A 15,268-nucleotide genomic window follows, 5' to 3' on the forward strand; every position below is an offset into this window, starting at 1 on the left:
TAATTTTGTATCATCCGCAAATTTGATAACCTCACTCGTCGTATTCCTTTCCAGATCATTTATAAATATATTGAAAAGCAGCGGTCCAAGTACAGATCCCTGAGGCACTCCACTGTTTACCCTTTTCCACTGAGAAAATTGACCATTTAATCCTCCTCTGTTTCCTGTTTTCTTATCCAAAAAAAACCTTTTTTTTTGGATAAGTTCTGTTTGGGTATGCTTATGTTTTAAACATTAATTTACCAGATTTTCTTCTCTCATCCTGCTTACAAGGTGTTTTGAAACCTTTTGCTCCATCCATTGTGGCTTACAGCAGTCAAATCCTAGTCCTGTAAAGAAAAAAAAAGTACTATGATAATCAAAAACATTCACATATGGTTTAAAGAAAGGACTTCACTTGTTTGGGAAAATTTAAAATTATGAATCAACAAATAAAAGTATGCTTACAGGCATATAAAACATGATTTCAAGAGAAACAAAATACCTTCAAGGTACACTTCTCACACTGGACTTATAACTACATTCAGCTTTTCCACTAAAAGCCTGTACGGAATAATGAGTCAAAGCTTATAACCGGATTTCTAACAAAAATATCCAAATGTGAATCTTTACTAGTTTCTTGGTTCTGCTGTGTACCTCTTGTGGTCTTATTCCTACACCCCACCCCCTTTCATTTTTGGATCGAATATTTTTGTTATAATTTACACTTTTTTCCTTCACACTTCAGTTGTCTATGCTGAATTCATATTTGCCATGCAATTTGGAGATGTCTGCACGAGCTCCTGATAAGAATCAGTACATATGAAATTAGTATGCTTAACTGTGGACATGGCAAAGTCAGAAGGGCTTTCAAACTTGAAACAATTCATCAAAAAAAACAAAACAAACAAACAAAATTGCATACAAATTTCCAAAGAAGTTCTTTTCTTTCAGCAGTTATTTTTAAAGGGACTCTCTTCCCCTCAGGTCTTCCTTTTCTTCTCGGACCCAATTCCACCTGCTGATAATCAAGATGGCAGAAGAGCAGCAGTGCACTGAATCACATTCTCCTCCTCTGAAGCCAGAGTCTGATTTGTGTCCTGAACATTATGAGTGTGCTCTATTTGTCAGTGAGAGAGAGAGATACCAAGGATATATATATCATCTTTATATCTGCCAGGAACCCCTATACCAATAGCCAGCCCCATCAACATAAGCGCAGAGACATTCTGGCCATTTAGGTGGTCCACAATACTCCTAGACAAATTCTGTGGCAAAATCACACACAATTCTGCACTTTGAGTAATATTTCAGTTTTGTAATAAAATTACTCAGTTATTATACTGTGTTATTTTGACATAAAATATGTGGAATTCACTTGGGGAAGAGTAACCCAATTTGTGGAACCTTGCATTGTGTAGCCATATTAGGAGTCACCACTCAGAAAAAGGATCTAGGGGTCATTGTTGAAAATACATTGAAATCATCTGCTCAGTGACAGTGCAGCATCAGCCAGGAAAGCAAATGGAATGCTATGGATTATTAGGAAAGGAATGGAGAATAAAAAAGAATATCATAATGCCTCTGTATCGCTCCATTGTGCAACCTCATCTTGAATATTGTGTGCAGTTCTGGTCACCACATCTCAAAAAAAGATATAGCAGAATTAGAAAGGGTACTGTGAAGGGCGAGCAAAATGACGGAACAATTCTCCTATGATGAAAGGTTATACTCTTCAATTTGGATAAGAGGCTCCTGAGGGGAGATATGATACGAGATCTATAAAATAATGAGCGGAATGGAACGAGTAAATGTTAATCAGTTCTTTGTACTTTTCAAAAGAGTAAACACCAGGGTACACACAACGATGTTACTAGGTAATACATTTAAAACTAATAATAGAAATTATTATTTTTATTCAATGCATAATTAAGCTCTGGAATTTGTTGCCAGAGGATGTGGTGGAAGCCATTAGTGTAGCTGCATTTAAAAAAAAAAAAAAAGAAAAGAAAAGAAAGTTTTGATAAGTTCCTGGAGGAAAAGTCCATTAACCATTATTAAATCCACTGCTTATTCTTGGGATAAGCACCTTGGAATACATCTATCCTTTGGGATCCTGCCAGGTACTTGTGACCTGGATTGGCCTCAGTTGGAAACAGGATACTGGGCTTAACGGACCTTTGGTCTGACCCAGTATGGCAAGTCTTATGGTTTCCGAAAATGTAAAATATTGTGTGCAGTAATATTTACAACCTATGTGCTATCTTTGTATTTCCTTGAGGATGACGGCATGGACTGCTTGCTGGATTTCTTCCCCTTCCTCCTTCAGTCTCTTTAAAATCACTGTTCCAAATATGGGCTGTCTGGGAATAACGTTGTTATGAAACAATGATTCCAACCTGAGGGAAGCAGATGAATCCTGAGGGTGAATGGGAAGAGTATGGCGCAGAAACAACTGCCTGTCTCTTCCTACCCTCCTGCCCAACCAAAAAGGAGAGGAGCAGGCCCACTTGTACAACTTTATACAAAAGTAGTACAATTCCTGCATAGGAAAAAGAAATGGACCTTGATGTATAATCGACAAGAAAGCAGAGTATTGCTGATGCAGGCGATACGAACAAAGAGAACATTAGGAATGACAATGATGTCATGCAAGTGCAGACACGATGGCAATAAATGTTTACGTGGCCCTAGGGCTTAGAGCACTTTTTGATTAATGACAGCAATGAGAAAATACAGTTTGAGAAATTGATTGAACATGTTTAAGGTTTATAGGGTCGGGGTGTGTATGATTGTTGTGCAGTATGAATCGGGATGAATGAATGGTTGGTGGTTTTAAAATATTTGAATATTTGATGATTGTTTAATATGGTATTTTTATGGTTGAGGAAATTAATACATTAATTAAAGAAGAATTATAAGAATGAAATGAGTATTGTTGCATTTAGTGAGCAAAAATTGAGACCTTGTCTTTTAAGGTATTGTGTACCACTTGTACAACTAACAAAATATGTTTCAGATCACTCTGTTTCATATCCAACTGTGCAACTTTCTTCCACATTGTGCAGGAAGAATTCTATATGTAGGTTGGGCTAAATACCCTCGGCACCACCCCACATCCACTATTTAATGATGTAGTTTATTATGCAGTACTGCTGGTGAGGCAATTGTTCCTCCATGCTAGGCCCCCCCCCCAATAAATCCTACTGCGTAAACTGTATAATATTGCTAGCACCAAGATTCAGTTTGTGAAAGAAAAGAGGATGGGAGGGATTTGAAGAACAATTGATATTTTTATGTTAATCTTAGTGATTTGATATCAACTGAATAAAAGTAGAAGGCTCAGGCCCTGAGTGAATAAGGTGAAAGCTGGGGGAAGGTGGGGCTTTGAGAGGCAGCTCAGGAAAAAAAACAACTGGCAATGATGCTATGGAGGAACACACATGTGCATGGACAATGACAGGAAAGATAAGCGGCCCGCTTCAGCAAGACAGCAAGCTTGTAATGTTATCTTCTGCATACAAAGGACTGCAAAGAGCTGCACTGGGGCAAAACGACAAGTCCCTATGGAAATGCTCAAAATTCAGCAGCCATAGTGTAAGATAAAGTGTTAATGTGCTATAATGTTTCAAGGTCTCAAAGTAAGGTCACCCAGAGTTGCATGCTGTGTATACAGGTGGGAATGTTGCCGCAGGCAAGGGAGGGTTTCCCATGCCACTGGACGTCTAGCCAACATCAGGTGGCTGAAACTTGCTCCTGCCTAGATTAACATCTGCCCTCTCTTCGCACACACACTTGTTTATACAGCACAATAAAGATCGGGGATTCCCAAGGACCCGCAGAAGTCTCACCTGTGGAGCGGATGTGCTGCCCAGGGTTTTTTCCCATAACACCGAGGCTCCTGCTCGATCGTACTGGGGACTTCCGATGTGAAGCTACTAGTGAGATGATGAAGTAACTGTTTGTGTTTATAAATACTGTTATGGTGAACTAATCGATCGTACTATATAGTGTAGGATATTTCTTGATGATGTATCTTTCTTTATCATTGTTATATTTGTTACACAATAATGATTCTATATATATCTCTGTTGGAAATCAATAAAGTGACTTAATATTTAAACATATAAGACTGCTGCATGATTTAAAAATAGCAATACCATAGTAATGATGGCAAAAAAAAAGACGAAACGGTCCATCCAGTCTGCCTAACAAGCTACTTATGGTAGCATCTGCTGCACCATAAAAGCAAGTTTGCTTACCGTAAACGGTGTTTCCATAGATAACAGGATGAATTAGTCATGCTGTCTGGGAGCGTGCACGTGACCGGAGTAGGCGGAGTTTTTCTTAGGTAGTGACAGAGTTTTAACTCTTTGCGGCTGCGCGGTCATCTTCCTGCATGATTCCATTTTCTCCTCAGTCTCTTTGTAGCCAAGCGAGATGTATGATAAAAGTAGTTGAATAGTCTTAGACTGTCTAGGGAGGTGGGAGGGATCGCATGGCTAATTCATCTTGCTATCTACGGAAACACCGCTTACAGTAAGCAAACTTGCTTTTTCCCTTCCATAGCAGGGCTGAATTAGCCATGCTGTCTGGGAGTCCCAAGCTTCCAGGTTATGTCCATGTAGTATGGCTTTTAAATTCAGGACACCAACCCTTAGGCAGAGTAGACAGTCTCATCGATTATCAAGGGTTGACAAGACTGCTGAACCCAGTGCTGCATCTGAAGATACTTGTTTTTCAATAAAGTAGTGTGATGTGAAGGTATGAAGGGAAGACCAAGTTGCCGCTTTGCATATGTCCAGTAGCGGAACCTTTCGTAAGTGGGCAACAGATGCTGCTGTGGCATGTATCTGGTGCGCTTTAGGCTTGTTGTTTAATTTAGTGGAACGTTTGTTATAACAGAATTCAATGCATTGGGATAACCAATCCGCTATGGTTCTTTTCGAGACGGGTTGACCCAGGTTATTTGGATTGAAGGAGAGGAATAGTTGAGAAGGTCTGGATAGAGAATGAGTTCGCCGTTTATAATAAGTTAATGCTCTTTTACAGTCCAGCGAGTGTAGAAGTTTGTCTCTGTCAATGTGATGAGGCTTAGTCATGCATGCTTCTGGAGGTCCTGTGATGGGACTGACCAAGCATGTGCCCGAACATATTTTGAGAGAGGATAGCTCTACTAACACCAATGTACTCAATAGCCTTTTAACAGGTGACCCACACCACTCCAGATGCTTAAGCTGTCTGGCATCTGGGGTGGGGCGGCAAGATGGCCTTCAGCCACATTTCTAGTGCAGTGGCAGGGTCACCAGCTTGGTTTCGCATTCCCTACAGGCCGAGGTGGTCAATTATAGAGTCACTGTGCCGGGCAGAACGTTACATGCGCAGCTGCAGATTTGGGGCTGCACTGTTAACTGCATGAATGTGCACGCTCCGAACACAGCTAACAAAGTGACATTCTTTCGCCATCTATCAACTTTCCATGAGGACATGGACACCGAGGAGGAGACAGCTCTTGGGGGGGGGGGGGGGGGGGGGGGGGGGGGGTGATTTCAACTGCACCCTCAGCTCTCTTGACTGAAATGGCCAAGAGAGCAATCAGACTCCTGCAAAGGTCCATCTCTTCTTGGTTGATGTCTGGTGTGAGCAGCACATGGGAGCAGCTTCCAGCTTCACCCATGGATGGGTGGGGCGGAGACTCATATATTGGTCTTGGATCGATGGTGGTATTTTTCACACTGGTTACCTCGAGCTACTTTGTGCACTGTAGAAGTGGCACCCCTCTCAGACCACAACTTAGTGGCCGTGAGGGTAACATTCAATCCTGCTGAGCCAAGGGCCACTCACTGGCACTTTAATACATTTTGGCAAAAGTACAAGATTTCTGGGTTAACTGGTACTGTCGGGAGGCAGACTTTACCTCAGTCGGTCAGTGGTGGAGTGTGGGGAAAATCCACCTCAAGGTCATCTGCCATGAACAGGGAGAAGTGGCAACTATCAAGCAGCTCTCAGGGGAAGTGCTCGATCTAGAAAAACACTTCCCCAATGCAGGGGTCCAAGCACAGGGCCTGCGTCTCTAGTATGAGAAAAGGCGTACCCTCAGAATCCTCGAGGATTAGTGAGAAAGGGGGCATACGTGCAGTCACAGATGCAACTCCTAGGAGAGAGATGGATCATGGCTCGCATTTCTTCTACGGGCTGGACAAGAGGAGAGGGAAAACGAAACTTAACTAGCTTGTTATCTGCGGATTGGACCCTCTTCATGGAACCAGGAAAGTTCAGGGCCAGAGTTTGGGAGTTTTACTCGGCTCTTTTCCCTGGACCCGGTCAATCCAGATGCCTGCCAGGCCCTGTGGGAAGGGCTTCCCATAGTCAGCAAGGACTTCAAAGACTGGCTGGCTGATCCCCTGGGTCTGGCGGACATCACGAAAGCCCTCAGCTGGATGCTATGTGGGAAATTCCTGGCACTGACAGGTTGACTACAGAATGAATTTTTTAGTCACTTTTTTTTTTTTGACATGCTGGGACCTGATCTCCAGCGAGTCCTGGCCGAAGCCCTATCTTGCCATTGTGCGGTGTTGACCCTCTTACCTAAGGGGGAGATCCACAAGACATAAGGAACTAGTGACTGGTCTCCCTGCTCTCCACAGACTATAAGATCCTAGCCAATGTGCTCTCCTTGCAGCTGGCATCTATGCCAGCAGAGGTGATCCATCCAGCCAGACCTACACATCCCAGGCTAGACTATTTTTTATAATATTTTTTGTTCTGGGACTTAATTCACCCAGCTAGTAGGTCTGGCCTATCGTTGGCCCTTTTGTCTCTCGATCAAGAGAAGGCCTTTGATAGGGTGGATCACAATTACCTCATAGGAACCCTGCAGGCATCTGGGTTCAGCCCCCATTTTGTGGGTCTTCTCCCCTTCCTACACTTGAGCATGGAGTGCCTGGTTAAAGTGAACTGGTCCTTGGCAACACCTCCGACATTTGGGCAGGGAGTGTGTCAAGGATTATTCTTTCAGGACAGCTGTATGTGCTAGCCATCAAGTTGTTCCTGTGCATGCTATGCAGGCGGTTCAGTGGGCTAGTGCAACTTGGTGGTGACCCTTTTGGCCTTCGCAGACATACATCTCATGGCTTAGGACCCAACTGACTTGGACAGGATGTAAGCCTTCTCACAGGACAAAAAGGGGGGGGGGGGGGGGGAACACCCTCCCTTGCCAGTTTGAGAATTTCTCATGGGGCAGGGAGACCCTAAAGTACTTGGGGTCCATCTGTCCATCATGGAAGCTTCAGCCTCCATCAACTGGCTGGAACTTAGAGAGAGGGATGAGGATTGCCTAAGCTCGTGGAGAGGTTTGCTGTGATTAGTTTCTTACTGTGGAAGGGTCTTAGTGGTGAACCAGCTGGTGAGCAGTATGCTGTGGCACCACCTCACTGCTCTGAGCCTGACCCTGGAATTTCTTGCCCAAACCCCGAAAAACCTGGATTTTTTCTGGGCGGGCAGGAAACATTGGGTTTCTGCAAGTGTCCTGAATCTCCCCCTAAGAAAGGGCAGCTGAATGTGTAATGTGCCTGAAGAGTAAGAAACACACCTTCCGCCTCCAGACCTCACTCTGTGATAGCATCCACTGCCTGAACCGCAGTACGACTAGCAGCTGTTTATCACTGAAGCAAGAGATCATGCCCATTTCCTCTCGCAGCTGCTGGTCTTCTATCGTGAAATTTTTAAGGCCTGGATGTGATCAGATACCTGGTTAACTTGGTGATGCACTCTCCAGGCAAACTTCTCTTCCAGATCCCTTCTCTCTGGGTGTGGAGAAGCTGAGAGATCAGACCATGGAACATCAGTTGGTCGAATCCTGAGTGACAACGATCTGCTATGAAAGGACGGTTCATCCAGATGGTCAGAGGATCACTCTCAGCCAGGGGGTCCCCGTCCACCTGCACCCCCAGCCCCCGGTCCTGCTTATAGGGCCAAGGCTGCCACAGGTGGAACCCTCTTGGTCTCAGCCTCCCTGAGCCCAAAGTCTTAGCAGGATGTGGGAAATAGCCCCAGAGCTCTTCCGCACCATTCAGCAAAAGAAGCTCTACATACTAGTAGTCCACTCCGTGCATGCCTCGTCCTCGCCTCCCGACACACCTTGGGCGGGATGTGTTGGGGGGCGAGGATGGTACCTGCTGGGAGTTGTTCTACTCAGAGCTGACTCCCAGGTATACCAGGAACCAAAGCCAGAACTGATGTTCAATGCTGTGGCCACCAGCAGGTTTTTATCTCGATTTTCTCAGAAGGACACCCTCTTTTCCCTTTCGTGGACAACAGGACAACCTTTTTCATTTTGGTTTGTGCTGTCCTCATCTTACTCCTTCTCCTTCCTCTTTTCCCTTCTGCTGTGCTTTTGGCTAAACTTCATCCCCATCTCCTTGTATATGGGCCCGCAGTGGGAAGGGGCCCCACACAAGCAAAAGATCATCATATCACCTTCCTCCTGAGTATCGCTAAGGAGATAGCTAGGGGGACCAGGGGAGATGAACTGACTGGGCTAAGTCCCCCAGAATGCAAGGTCCTCTTCCGAACCACAGTTTGTGCCCGGTGGGCAGTAGATTGAGTGCTCTCTTCCCCTCCCCTCAGTTTATGCACTCACACTGCACATTTAGGGTGGCCCCTTTATTCTCCCCATGCCTTCCCTGGTTGGGCAGCGGGCAGTCCTGCAGCATAGCTGGTCTGCATGAGGACAGTAAGACACCTTTGCCCATCCTACCATGAGCCTCTCAGGGTCGTGCCTTAGACAAGCAAGGGCAACCTCAAAGCCTCTCCATGCCAGGGTAATGGCATCCCCAATTCTTCCTTTTTCTCTGCTGCTGACTGCTCAAGAAGTGCAGGGTAGAACTTTTATTGATTTAGCTTTTGTTTTGGTTTTTAATTTTTATTTTTTTTTTATTTTCATGCCAGGCACACTAGGTGCCTGGCCTCAGCTGAGCAGGTGTTTGTATAGCCTGGAAAGAGACCCAGGTTACCTCTAGGAGTACATATTAGTTCAATATTCTTGAAATGTAGATACTGAAAAAGTATCTGACCATTAAAAGGGGCTGAGCTACCTGTGACAACCCCCACCCCATCCCAGCTCAAACAGTCTCTTAGATCCACCAACTTATTTACTCAACTTTGTACAGAGCTCCATATCTTCAAAACACCCTCAACTTTGTACAGGCCAGTGTCTCTTCAAAATACCCCATCAAAGGCCCTTGTTTCACCTTCTATTAAGACTTCTTCACGGGAAATTTTAAATAATGCATTTTAATGCACATGTGGTGTTGAACATTCTCTTCTCAAACAAAGACACTGCGTCGGCTATCTTGTGATCTGTTGCCTCTAAACCAGTGGTTCTCAACCTTTTTTCTATTGGGACACACATGGCAGATAATGCTTACAGACGTGACACACTGAACACGATCATCATGGGGCTAAATGTAAACATATACTCTGCATCCTCAGGAACCAGCATCCATCTGCAAACAATGGATGCAGAGCAGAACTAGGATATTTCAATTTGCTATATAAAAAAAAGATATTCCGATTCTGATGCTGTCTCAGTTAACAGAAACACAAATTCCCATACTACCAGGTGCATTGTAAAATACAAAACTCAAAAAAAAAAAAAAATTCAGCACATGTGTAGCAAACCTTCCATACCGTTGCAACACTAATTCCAAGAACTCAAACAGCAATAGCCATTCCTATGAAAAGGCAGCAGTGCAGCACCAATGCATGTCCTACTGAGAATGAGAAAACACAACAAAGAAGATTGATACAAATCCCTACCTACTAATAAAATACCTCACCTCAGTCAAACAAACAGAACCGACCTTCACAAACGACAGAATAAAAGACCACAAATTACAAACGTGGAGACAAAAACTGGAATGGAAACCTCAAAAAGTCACTCTGCATGCAGTGCAATACTGGAGAACTAGAAACAAATACATATCCTCCTACACTAAGCAAAGTACAAAGAGAAAAGAAATGCACATTCCCAAAACGGACATATTATGGCTCTTGCACCTCCTGTCACTCCCATATCTCCATCATCCTTCAGTTTTCCCCAATAAGGTCAGGATTTTCAAAAGGCCCGGCGACACTTGTAAAAGGGGCAGGGCAGGGGAAGGGGCTTGGCCAGAGGCCTCTGCACGGCCGCTCAGCTGGCGCACTCAACTTACTTTAGCCCCAGGGCTAAAGTAAGTTTTGAAATAAAAAAAAAGAAAGCATCAAAGGTAGGGGGGAAAGGACAAGGGAAGGGAGGGGAGGGGAGGGAAAGGAAGGGGGGGGGTAAGGAAGTTCCCTACGAGGCCGCTCCGATTTCGGAGCGGCCTGGGAGGGAACAGGGGAAGGCAGCACGGCTCAGATAGGGCTCGGCGTGCGCAAGGTGCACCCATTTGCACGCGCAGACCCTGGATTTTATAACATGCACGCACCTGTTATAAAATCGGGCGTACATGTGCATATGTTTTAAAATCCAGCCCTTACTCCCTTTCAAACATCCACTCACGTTCATATCCCTGCCCAGCATTCCTGACCTCCCACATCATCTTCCCTGTGGTCCCTCTCTCCCCTGCTTGACTCTCCCTACCCCCTTCATCCCATCTCCCTGCCTGTCTAGCTACCCAGACCCCATTTCCCACCCCTTCCTGCTCAGCAGCCCCAACAACTTTATCTTCCCAGCATCCCCAACCTCCTTTCTCCCATCCTCCACAGGGTGAAGAGATTATCAGCAGCATCACTCCCAGACTCAGCAGAAGATAAAGTTTGCATCCCATCAGGACCAGAACAGCAGGACCTGGCAATGTCTCGCTCTGATCTGGATGGAGGAGGAAACAGCCTCCCATTGGGCTAGAAAGAAGAGAAGAAAGCCAGAGTAGCCTCCCATCAGGCCCAATGTAAGAAGTCAATCAACTCTCATCCAGACTGATAAGGAGGCAGCTATCTGTTGGCCCTGCAACACACCTGTTGAGAACCACTGCTCTAAACAATCAATATGTACATTGTTCTGCCTCTGTTTGGGCCCCAGCTAATGTTAATGTCTCCAGCGGATGCTGCAGCCTCTAAAAAATCCGTGTGTGTCTTGCTCTGCTTCTCTCACATCTCAGCAAGGGCTCCCATTCTCACGTTCACACCACTAAACGCCGTATAAACTGGCTAGTAATGTGCCCATTTCAAACATTCTCTATGACGCTCGATCTGTTCTTTCAAAGTGTCAGCAGGCTGCCGAAACGTTCTCAACAAATCTTGCTCCACAAAGCAAATAAAAGTTTTACAACAGCCTTACCAAAATTAAAATTAATTTATACCTAACAAAAATCTCTTCACAAATACTTTTACCCCTGTTCTGACCCAGAAAACATACCTGTTCTTGCAAACTGTCAGCGTGCAGTGCCACACTGAACGCAAAGCTGGTACGCAGTTACCATTCAAACTACAAACGACCTGTTTTTTTTCTCCAGCTACTCCCGCTCCTTTCAACAAAACCAACTTTATTAAACCAGCGCTTCCCAGTCAATAGCTCTATTCAGACCATCTCCAGCTCCTCCCGCCCCTTTCAACCAAACCAACTTTATTAAACCAGCGCTTCCTAGTCAATAGCTCTATTCAGACCATCTCCAGGTCCTCCCGCCCCTTTCAACCAAACCAACTTTATTAAACCAGCGCTTCCCAGTCAATAGCTCTATTCAGACTATTAGGGTGAACCTAATATTAGTGCCACCTAAAAATAAACTGTTGCTCTTTTTGTTGTAATAGTACTGGTAAGTTTCCTTCTGAAGAAAGTGTCATCTGATATATTACACAAAACTGTAATAGATCTATATTATGATTAAACCAATGTTTAACTAGAGGAGTACCCTGCTTTTTAGTTCTGATGAATGATTTATGCTAAATAATAATTGTCTTTATTTCTAATGTAGTGTGCCCAATATACATTTTCTTACAAGGGCAAGAAATTGCATACACTACTTGTTTTGTGTTACAAGGGAAATGGCCTTTTAAAACATGTTTGATGGGCAAAGTTGGATGTTGGAAAATCTGAATCTGCATCATGTTTCTAGACCACATAGGATCCGCATACAAATTGTCCTCACTTTATATTATCTCTAGATGTCTCCCTCAATCCTCTATTATGTACCAGCCTATCTCTGAGCTTTTGCCATCTAATTTTTGCAAATATGGGCCTATCCTTAAAGACCTCATGGAGTGACAACACATTCCGATGTTTTAAGATGATTTGTTGTATTTCCTGCATATGGGTGGTATATGGAAAAACACATATTAGGTATTGAAGAGACTGCCTATCAGATGGTTGTAGCAATAAATCTCTATTTGCATAGAGGGCTCTTTTATAGGCCTACTTTATACTAGTGCAGTGGTTCTCAACAAGTGTATTGCAATACATTAGTGTGTCGCAGGGCCACCAGATGGCTGCCTCCTTATCAGCTTGGGTGAGAGTTGGTTGACTTCTCTTACATTGGGCTGATGGGAGGCTACTTTCAAGTCCTTCTCGTCTTTCTAGTCCAATGGGAGGCCTTTTTTGAACTTCTGGTGCATTTTAGATTGCAGGTGTTCTGCTATTCTAGTATATGTTTTTCCTGGCACTCTGCAGTACTTAAATGCAAGCATTTTTTTTCCCTTTAATTTCTTCAACAATCAAAATCTTTGTAAGTATCACCAGTAACAAATGCAAATATAATTGTGAACAAAAAAGCTTCACCTATTTTAAGTGCAAATGTTTTATCTCGGAACAAACTCGCATGAAGTGCAAATATTTTATCTAAAAAAAAATCATATTTCATAAATATATTTTTAATTAATTCTCATTTTCACTGATGGGTTTTCGTTTTTGGAGTGGAAAATGAACACATCAGTTGAACAGATTTCTCTCAGATTTTGTTCAGCCCAAATATTTTGTCTACAAAATAATTAAAAGTTGATGGTTTTATTTCTCAGCTTGTCCCTTGTTGTGCTCGGGGAAGGACCCCTGTCCTGTGGCAGTACAGGGACTGGCCACAGGGGGCGTAGCACGGAAGGAGACAGAAGCAGTGTAGATCTTCACCACTGGAAGCCCGAGGTCCCCCCGGGAGGAGCCCATAGGGACCCAGGCCGCTGGGATTTAGGTGGGCCTCACAGGGTCTCCTGGGAGAGTCTGAGTCCAGCGTGCCTACAGACACTAGGAGAACGCTATCAGGTTCGAAGCTGGAAACAGGTTGGAAGAGAGTGAACCAAAATAGAGTTGGTGAGGACAAGGCTAGGGACAGAGTCAGAATCAAGCAAGGTCAGTCGAGCAAGATCAAAGTCCAAGAATCAGTCTGAGGAGTGGTCAACGAAGCAAGGGTCAAGATCCAGAGGTCAGGCAAGGTCGAAGAGCAGGCTGAGGTCTTTGGCAGGCAGGCAAGTAGGCAGGTCAGGAACAGGCGGCAGGCAGGCAAGTCAGGAGCAAGCTGAGGTCTTTGGCAGGCGGAAGACAGGTCAGGAACAAGCTGAGGTCTTTGGCAGGTGGCAGGCAGGCAGGTCAGAACAAGCTGAGGTCTTTGGCAAGAGGCAGGCAAGCAGGTCAGGAACAAGCTGAAGTCTTTGGCAGGCAGCAGGCAGGCAGGTCAGGAACAGGCCGAGGTCTTTATCAGAAAGTCAGTCCGAGGTAAGACCAGGGAGACGAACAACGAACACAGGAACAAGCAGGGCAAGGAAGCATGTACAAGCAGGAATGGAACTGGAACAGAAGGATCCTGGAACGAGACTAGGAACAAGCAAGCAGGAACACGAGCAAGGGCAATCTCAGGAACAAACCGACCCGATTGCCAAGCCAAAGAAGTGAGGCCAGGAACTTCCTTATAACATGAGTTCAATCAGGGTGCGTCGCGGAACTAGGCCCCACCCTGGAACCTACATCAGGGCGGCTGCTCCGTGCACACGTGCGTAGCAGCATGACTAGCTGCTGAGACGCCGAGGCCTGGCATGAGGCCCGGCATGCAACTGAAGGGCCGGCGACCTCCGCCGCAGGACGCCAGGGCCTAGCTGGACTTGCAAGGGCCGTAAGGGAGAAAGGACCAGGACCCGCTGTGTGAACCTGAAGGTGAGCGGTCCCATGCGTGGTACGTCCGCGGGTGGGACGCGTAACAGTACCCCCCCCCTTCTAGGACTCCCCCTATGCGACTGGGGTTTCTCAGGATTCTGTCTATGAAAGATCTTCAGGAGATCCTTGTCAAGGATATTCTGAGAGGGTTCCCACGAATTCTCCTCAGCCCCATAGCCTCCCAAGTGAGGAGATACTTCCATTTACTTCAACGTCATCAGACATCTAGGACCTCTTTTACCTGCAGAGAAGTATCGGGTTTTGCCGAGACGCATGGAGCTGGAGGGTCTTTGCGAGAGGGCCATGACAGGACAAGAGGCTTCAGCAAGGACACGTGGAACGTGTTGTGGATGCCCACGGACCGGGATAGCTGGAGCTGATAGGAAACGGCTCCCATTCTTCTGAGGATTGGGAAAGGACCGATATACTTCGGGGCCAGCCGATGAGATGGAAGTCGGAGATGAACATGGCGGTCACTCAGCCAAACTTTCTGGCCAGGTCAGAAGAGTGGAGCAGGTCGTCGATGGAAATCCGAGGTGCGTTTAGCGCGCTCAGCAGCCTGCTAGAGACGTTCTCTTACTTGGATCCATATTTGGCGGGTTGTTTGAGGCATGGATTGTGCTGCAGGAGACGGAACCGAAACAGGAACAGGAAGGGGCAGACGGGACTGCCTTCCAAAGACCACTGAACAGGGAGACACATTGGTGGCTGCTGCGAGATGAGTATTATGTGACAGTTCGGCCCACGGGAGGAGGACTGACCAATCATTCTGTTGGTCATTGACGTATGAGCGTAGGAATGCTTTCAAGGTCCGATTCGTTCTCTCGGCCTGCCCATTGGCCTGAGGGAGATAGGCCGAGGTGTAGCTCAAGGAAATACTGAATTTATGACATAGGGAGCGCCAGTACTTGGCGGCAAACTGTGGTCCCTAATCGGAGATAATCTCCTTGGGGAGCCCGTGAAGTCGAAAGATGTTTCTCAAGAAAAGTTTTGTGAGTTCCGGGGCTGACGGAAGACCTGGTAATGGGATGAAGTGCCCCATCTTCAAGAATCAGTCGATTACGACCCAAATCACCGTGTTGCCTTGCGATGGAGGAAGATCCGTGATGAAATCTGTTGAAATACTAGACCAGGGTTCCATAGCGCTGGGAGTGGCTGTAGCAAGCCCCAGGGCTT

At 45.5% G+C, this 15,268-nt stretch overlaps 1 protein-coding gene across 3 annotated transcripts in view; it reads right to left on the reverse strand.

Moving 5' to 3' along the window:
• LOC115081973 (lymphokine-activated killer T-cell-originated protein kinase-like) overlaps positions 1–11,556 on the reverse strand; it is a 144,007-nt gene extending 132,451 nt beyond the window's left edge. The window contains exons 1-2 of one of the 3 annotated variants that reach the window (XM_029586212.1): positions 11,378–11,556; positions 244–329 (exon numbers count right to left, since the gene is read on the reverse strand). In XM_029586212.1, the coding sequence (XP_029442072.1) occupies positions 244–301 (58 nt within the window). In that variant the 5' untranslated portion in view covers positions 302–329; positions 11,378–11,556. The remainder of the gene's footprint in view (positions 1–243; positions 330–11,377) is intronic. The other 2 variants (XM_029586210.1, XM_029586211.1) reach the window with 2 other exon arrangements.
• Positions 11,557–15,268: the final 3,712 nt, after the last annotated feature.

This window comes from Rhinatrema bivittatum, unplaced genomic scaffold (genome assembly GCF_901001135.1).
Source record: "Rhinatrema bivittatum unplaced genomic scaffold, aRhiBiv1.1, whole genome shotgun sequence".
Lineage (NCBI taxonomy): Eukaryota > Metazoa > Chordata > Amphibia > Gymnophiona > Rhinatrematidae > Rhinatrema > Rhinatrema bivittatum.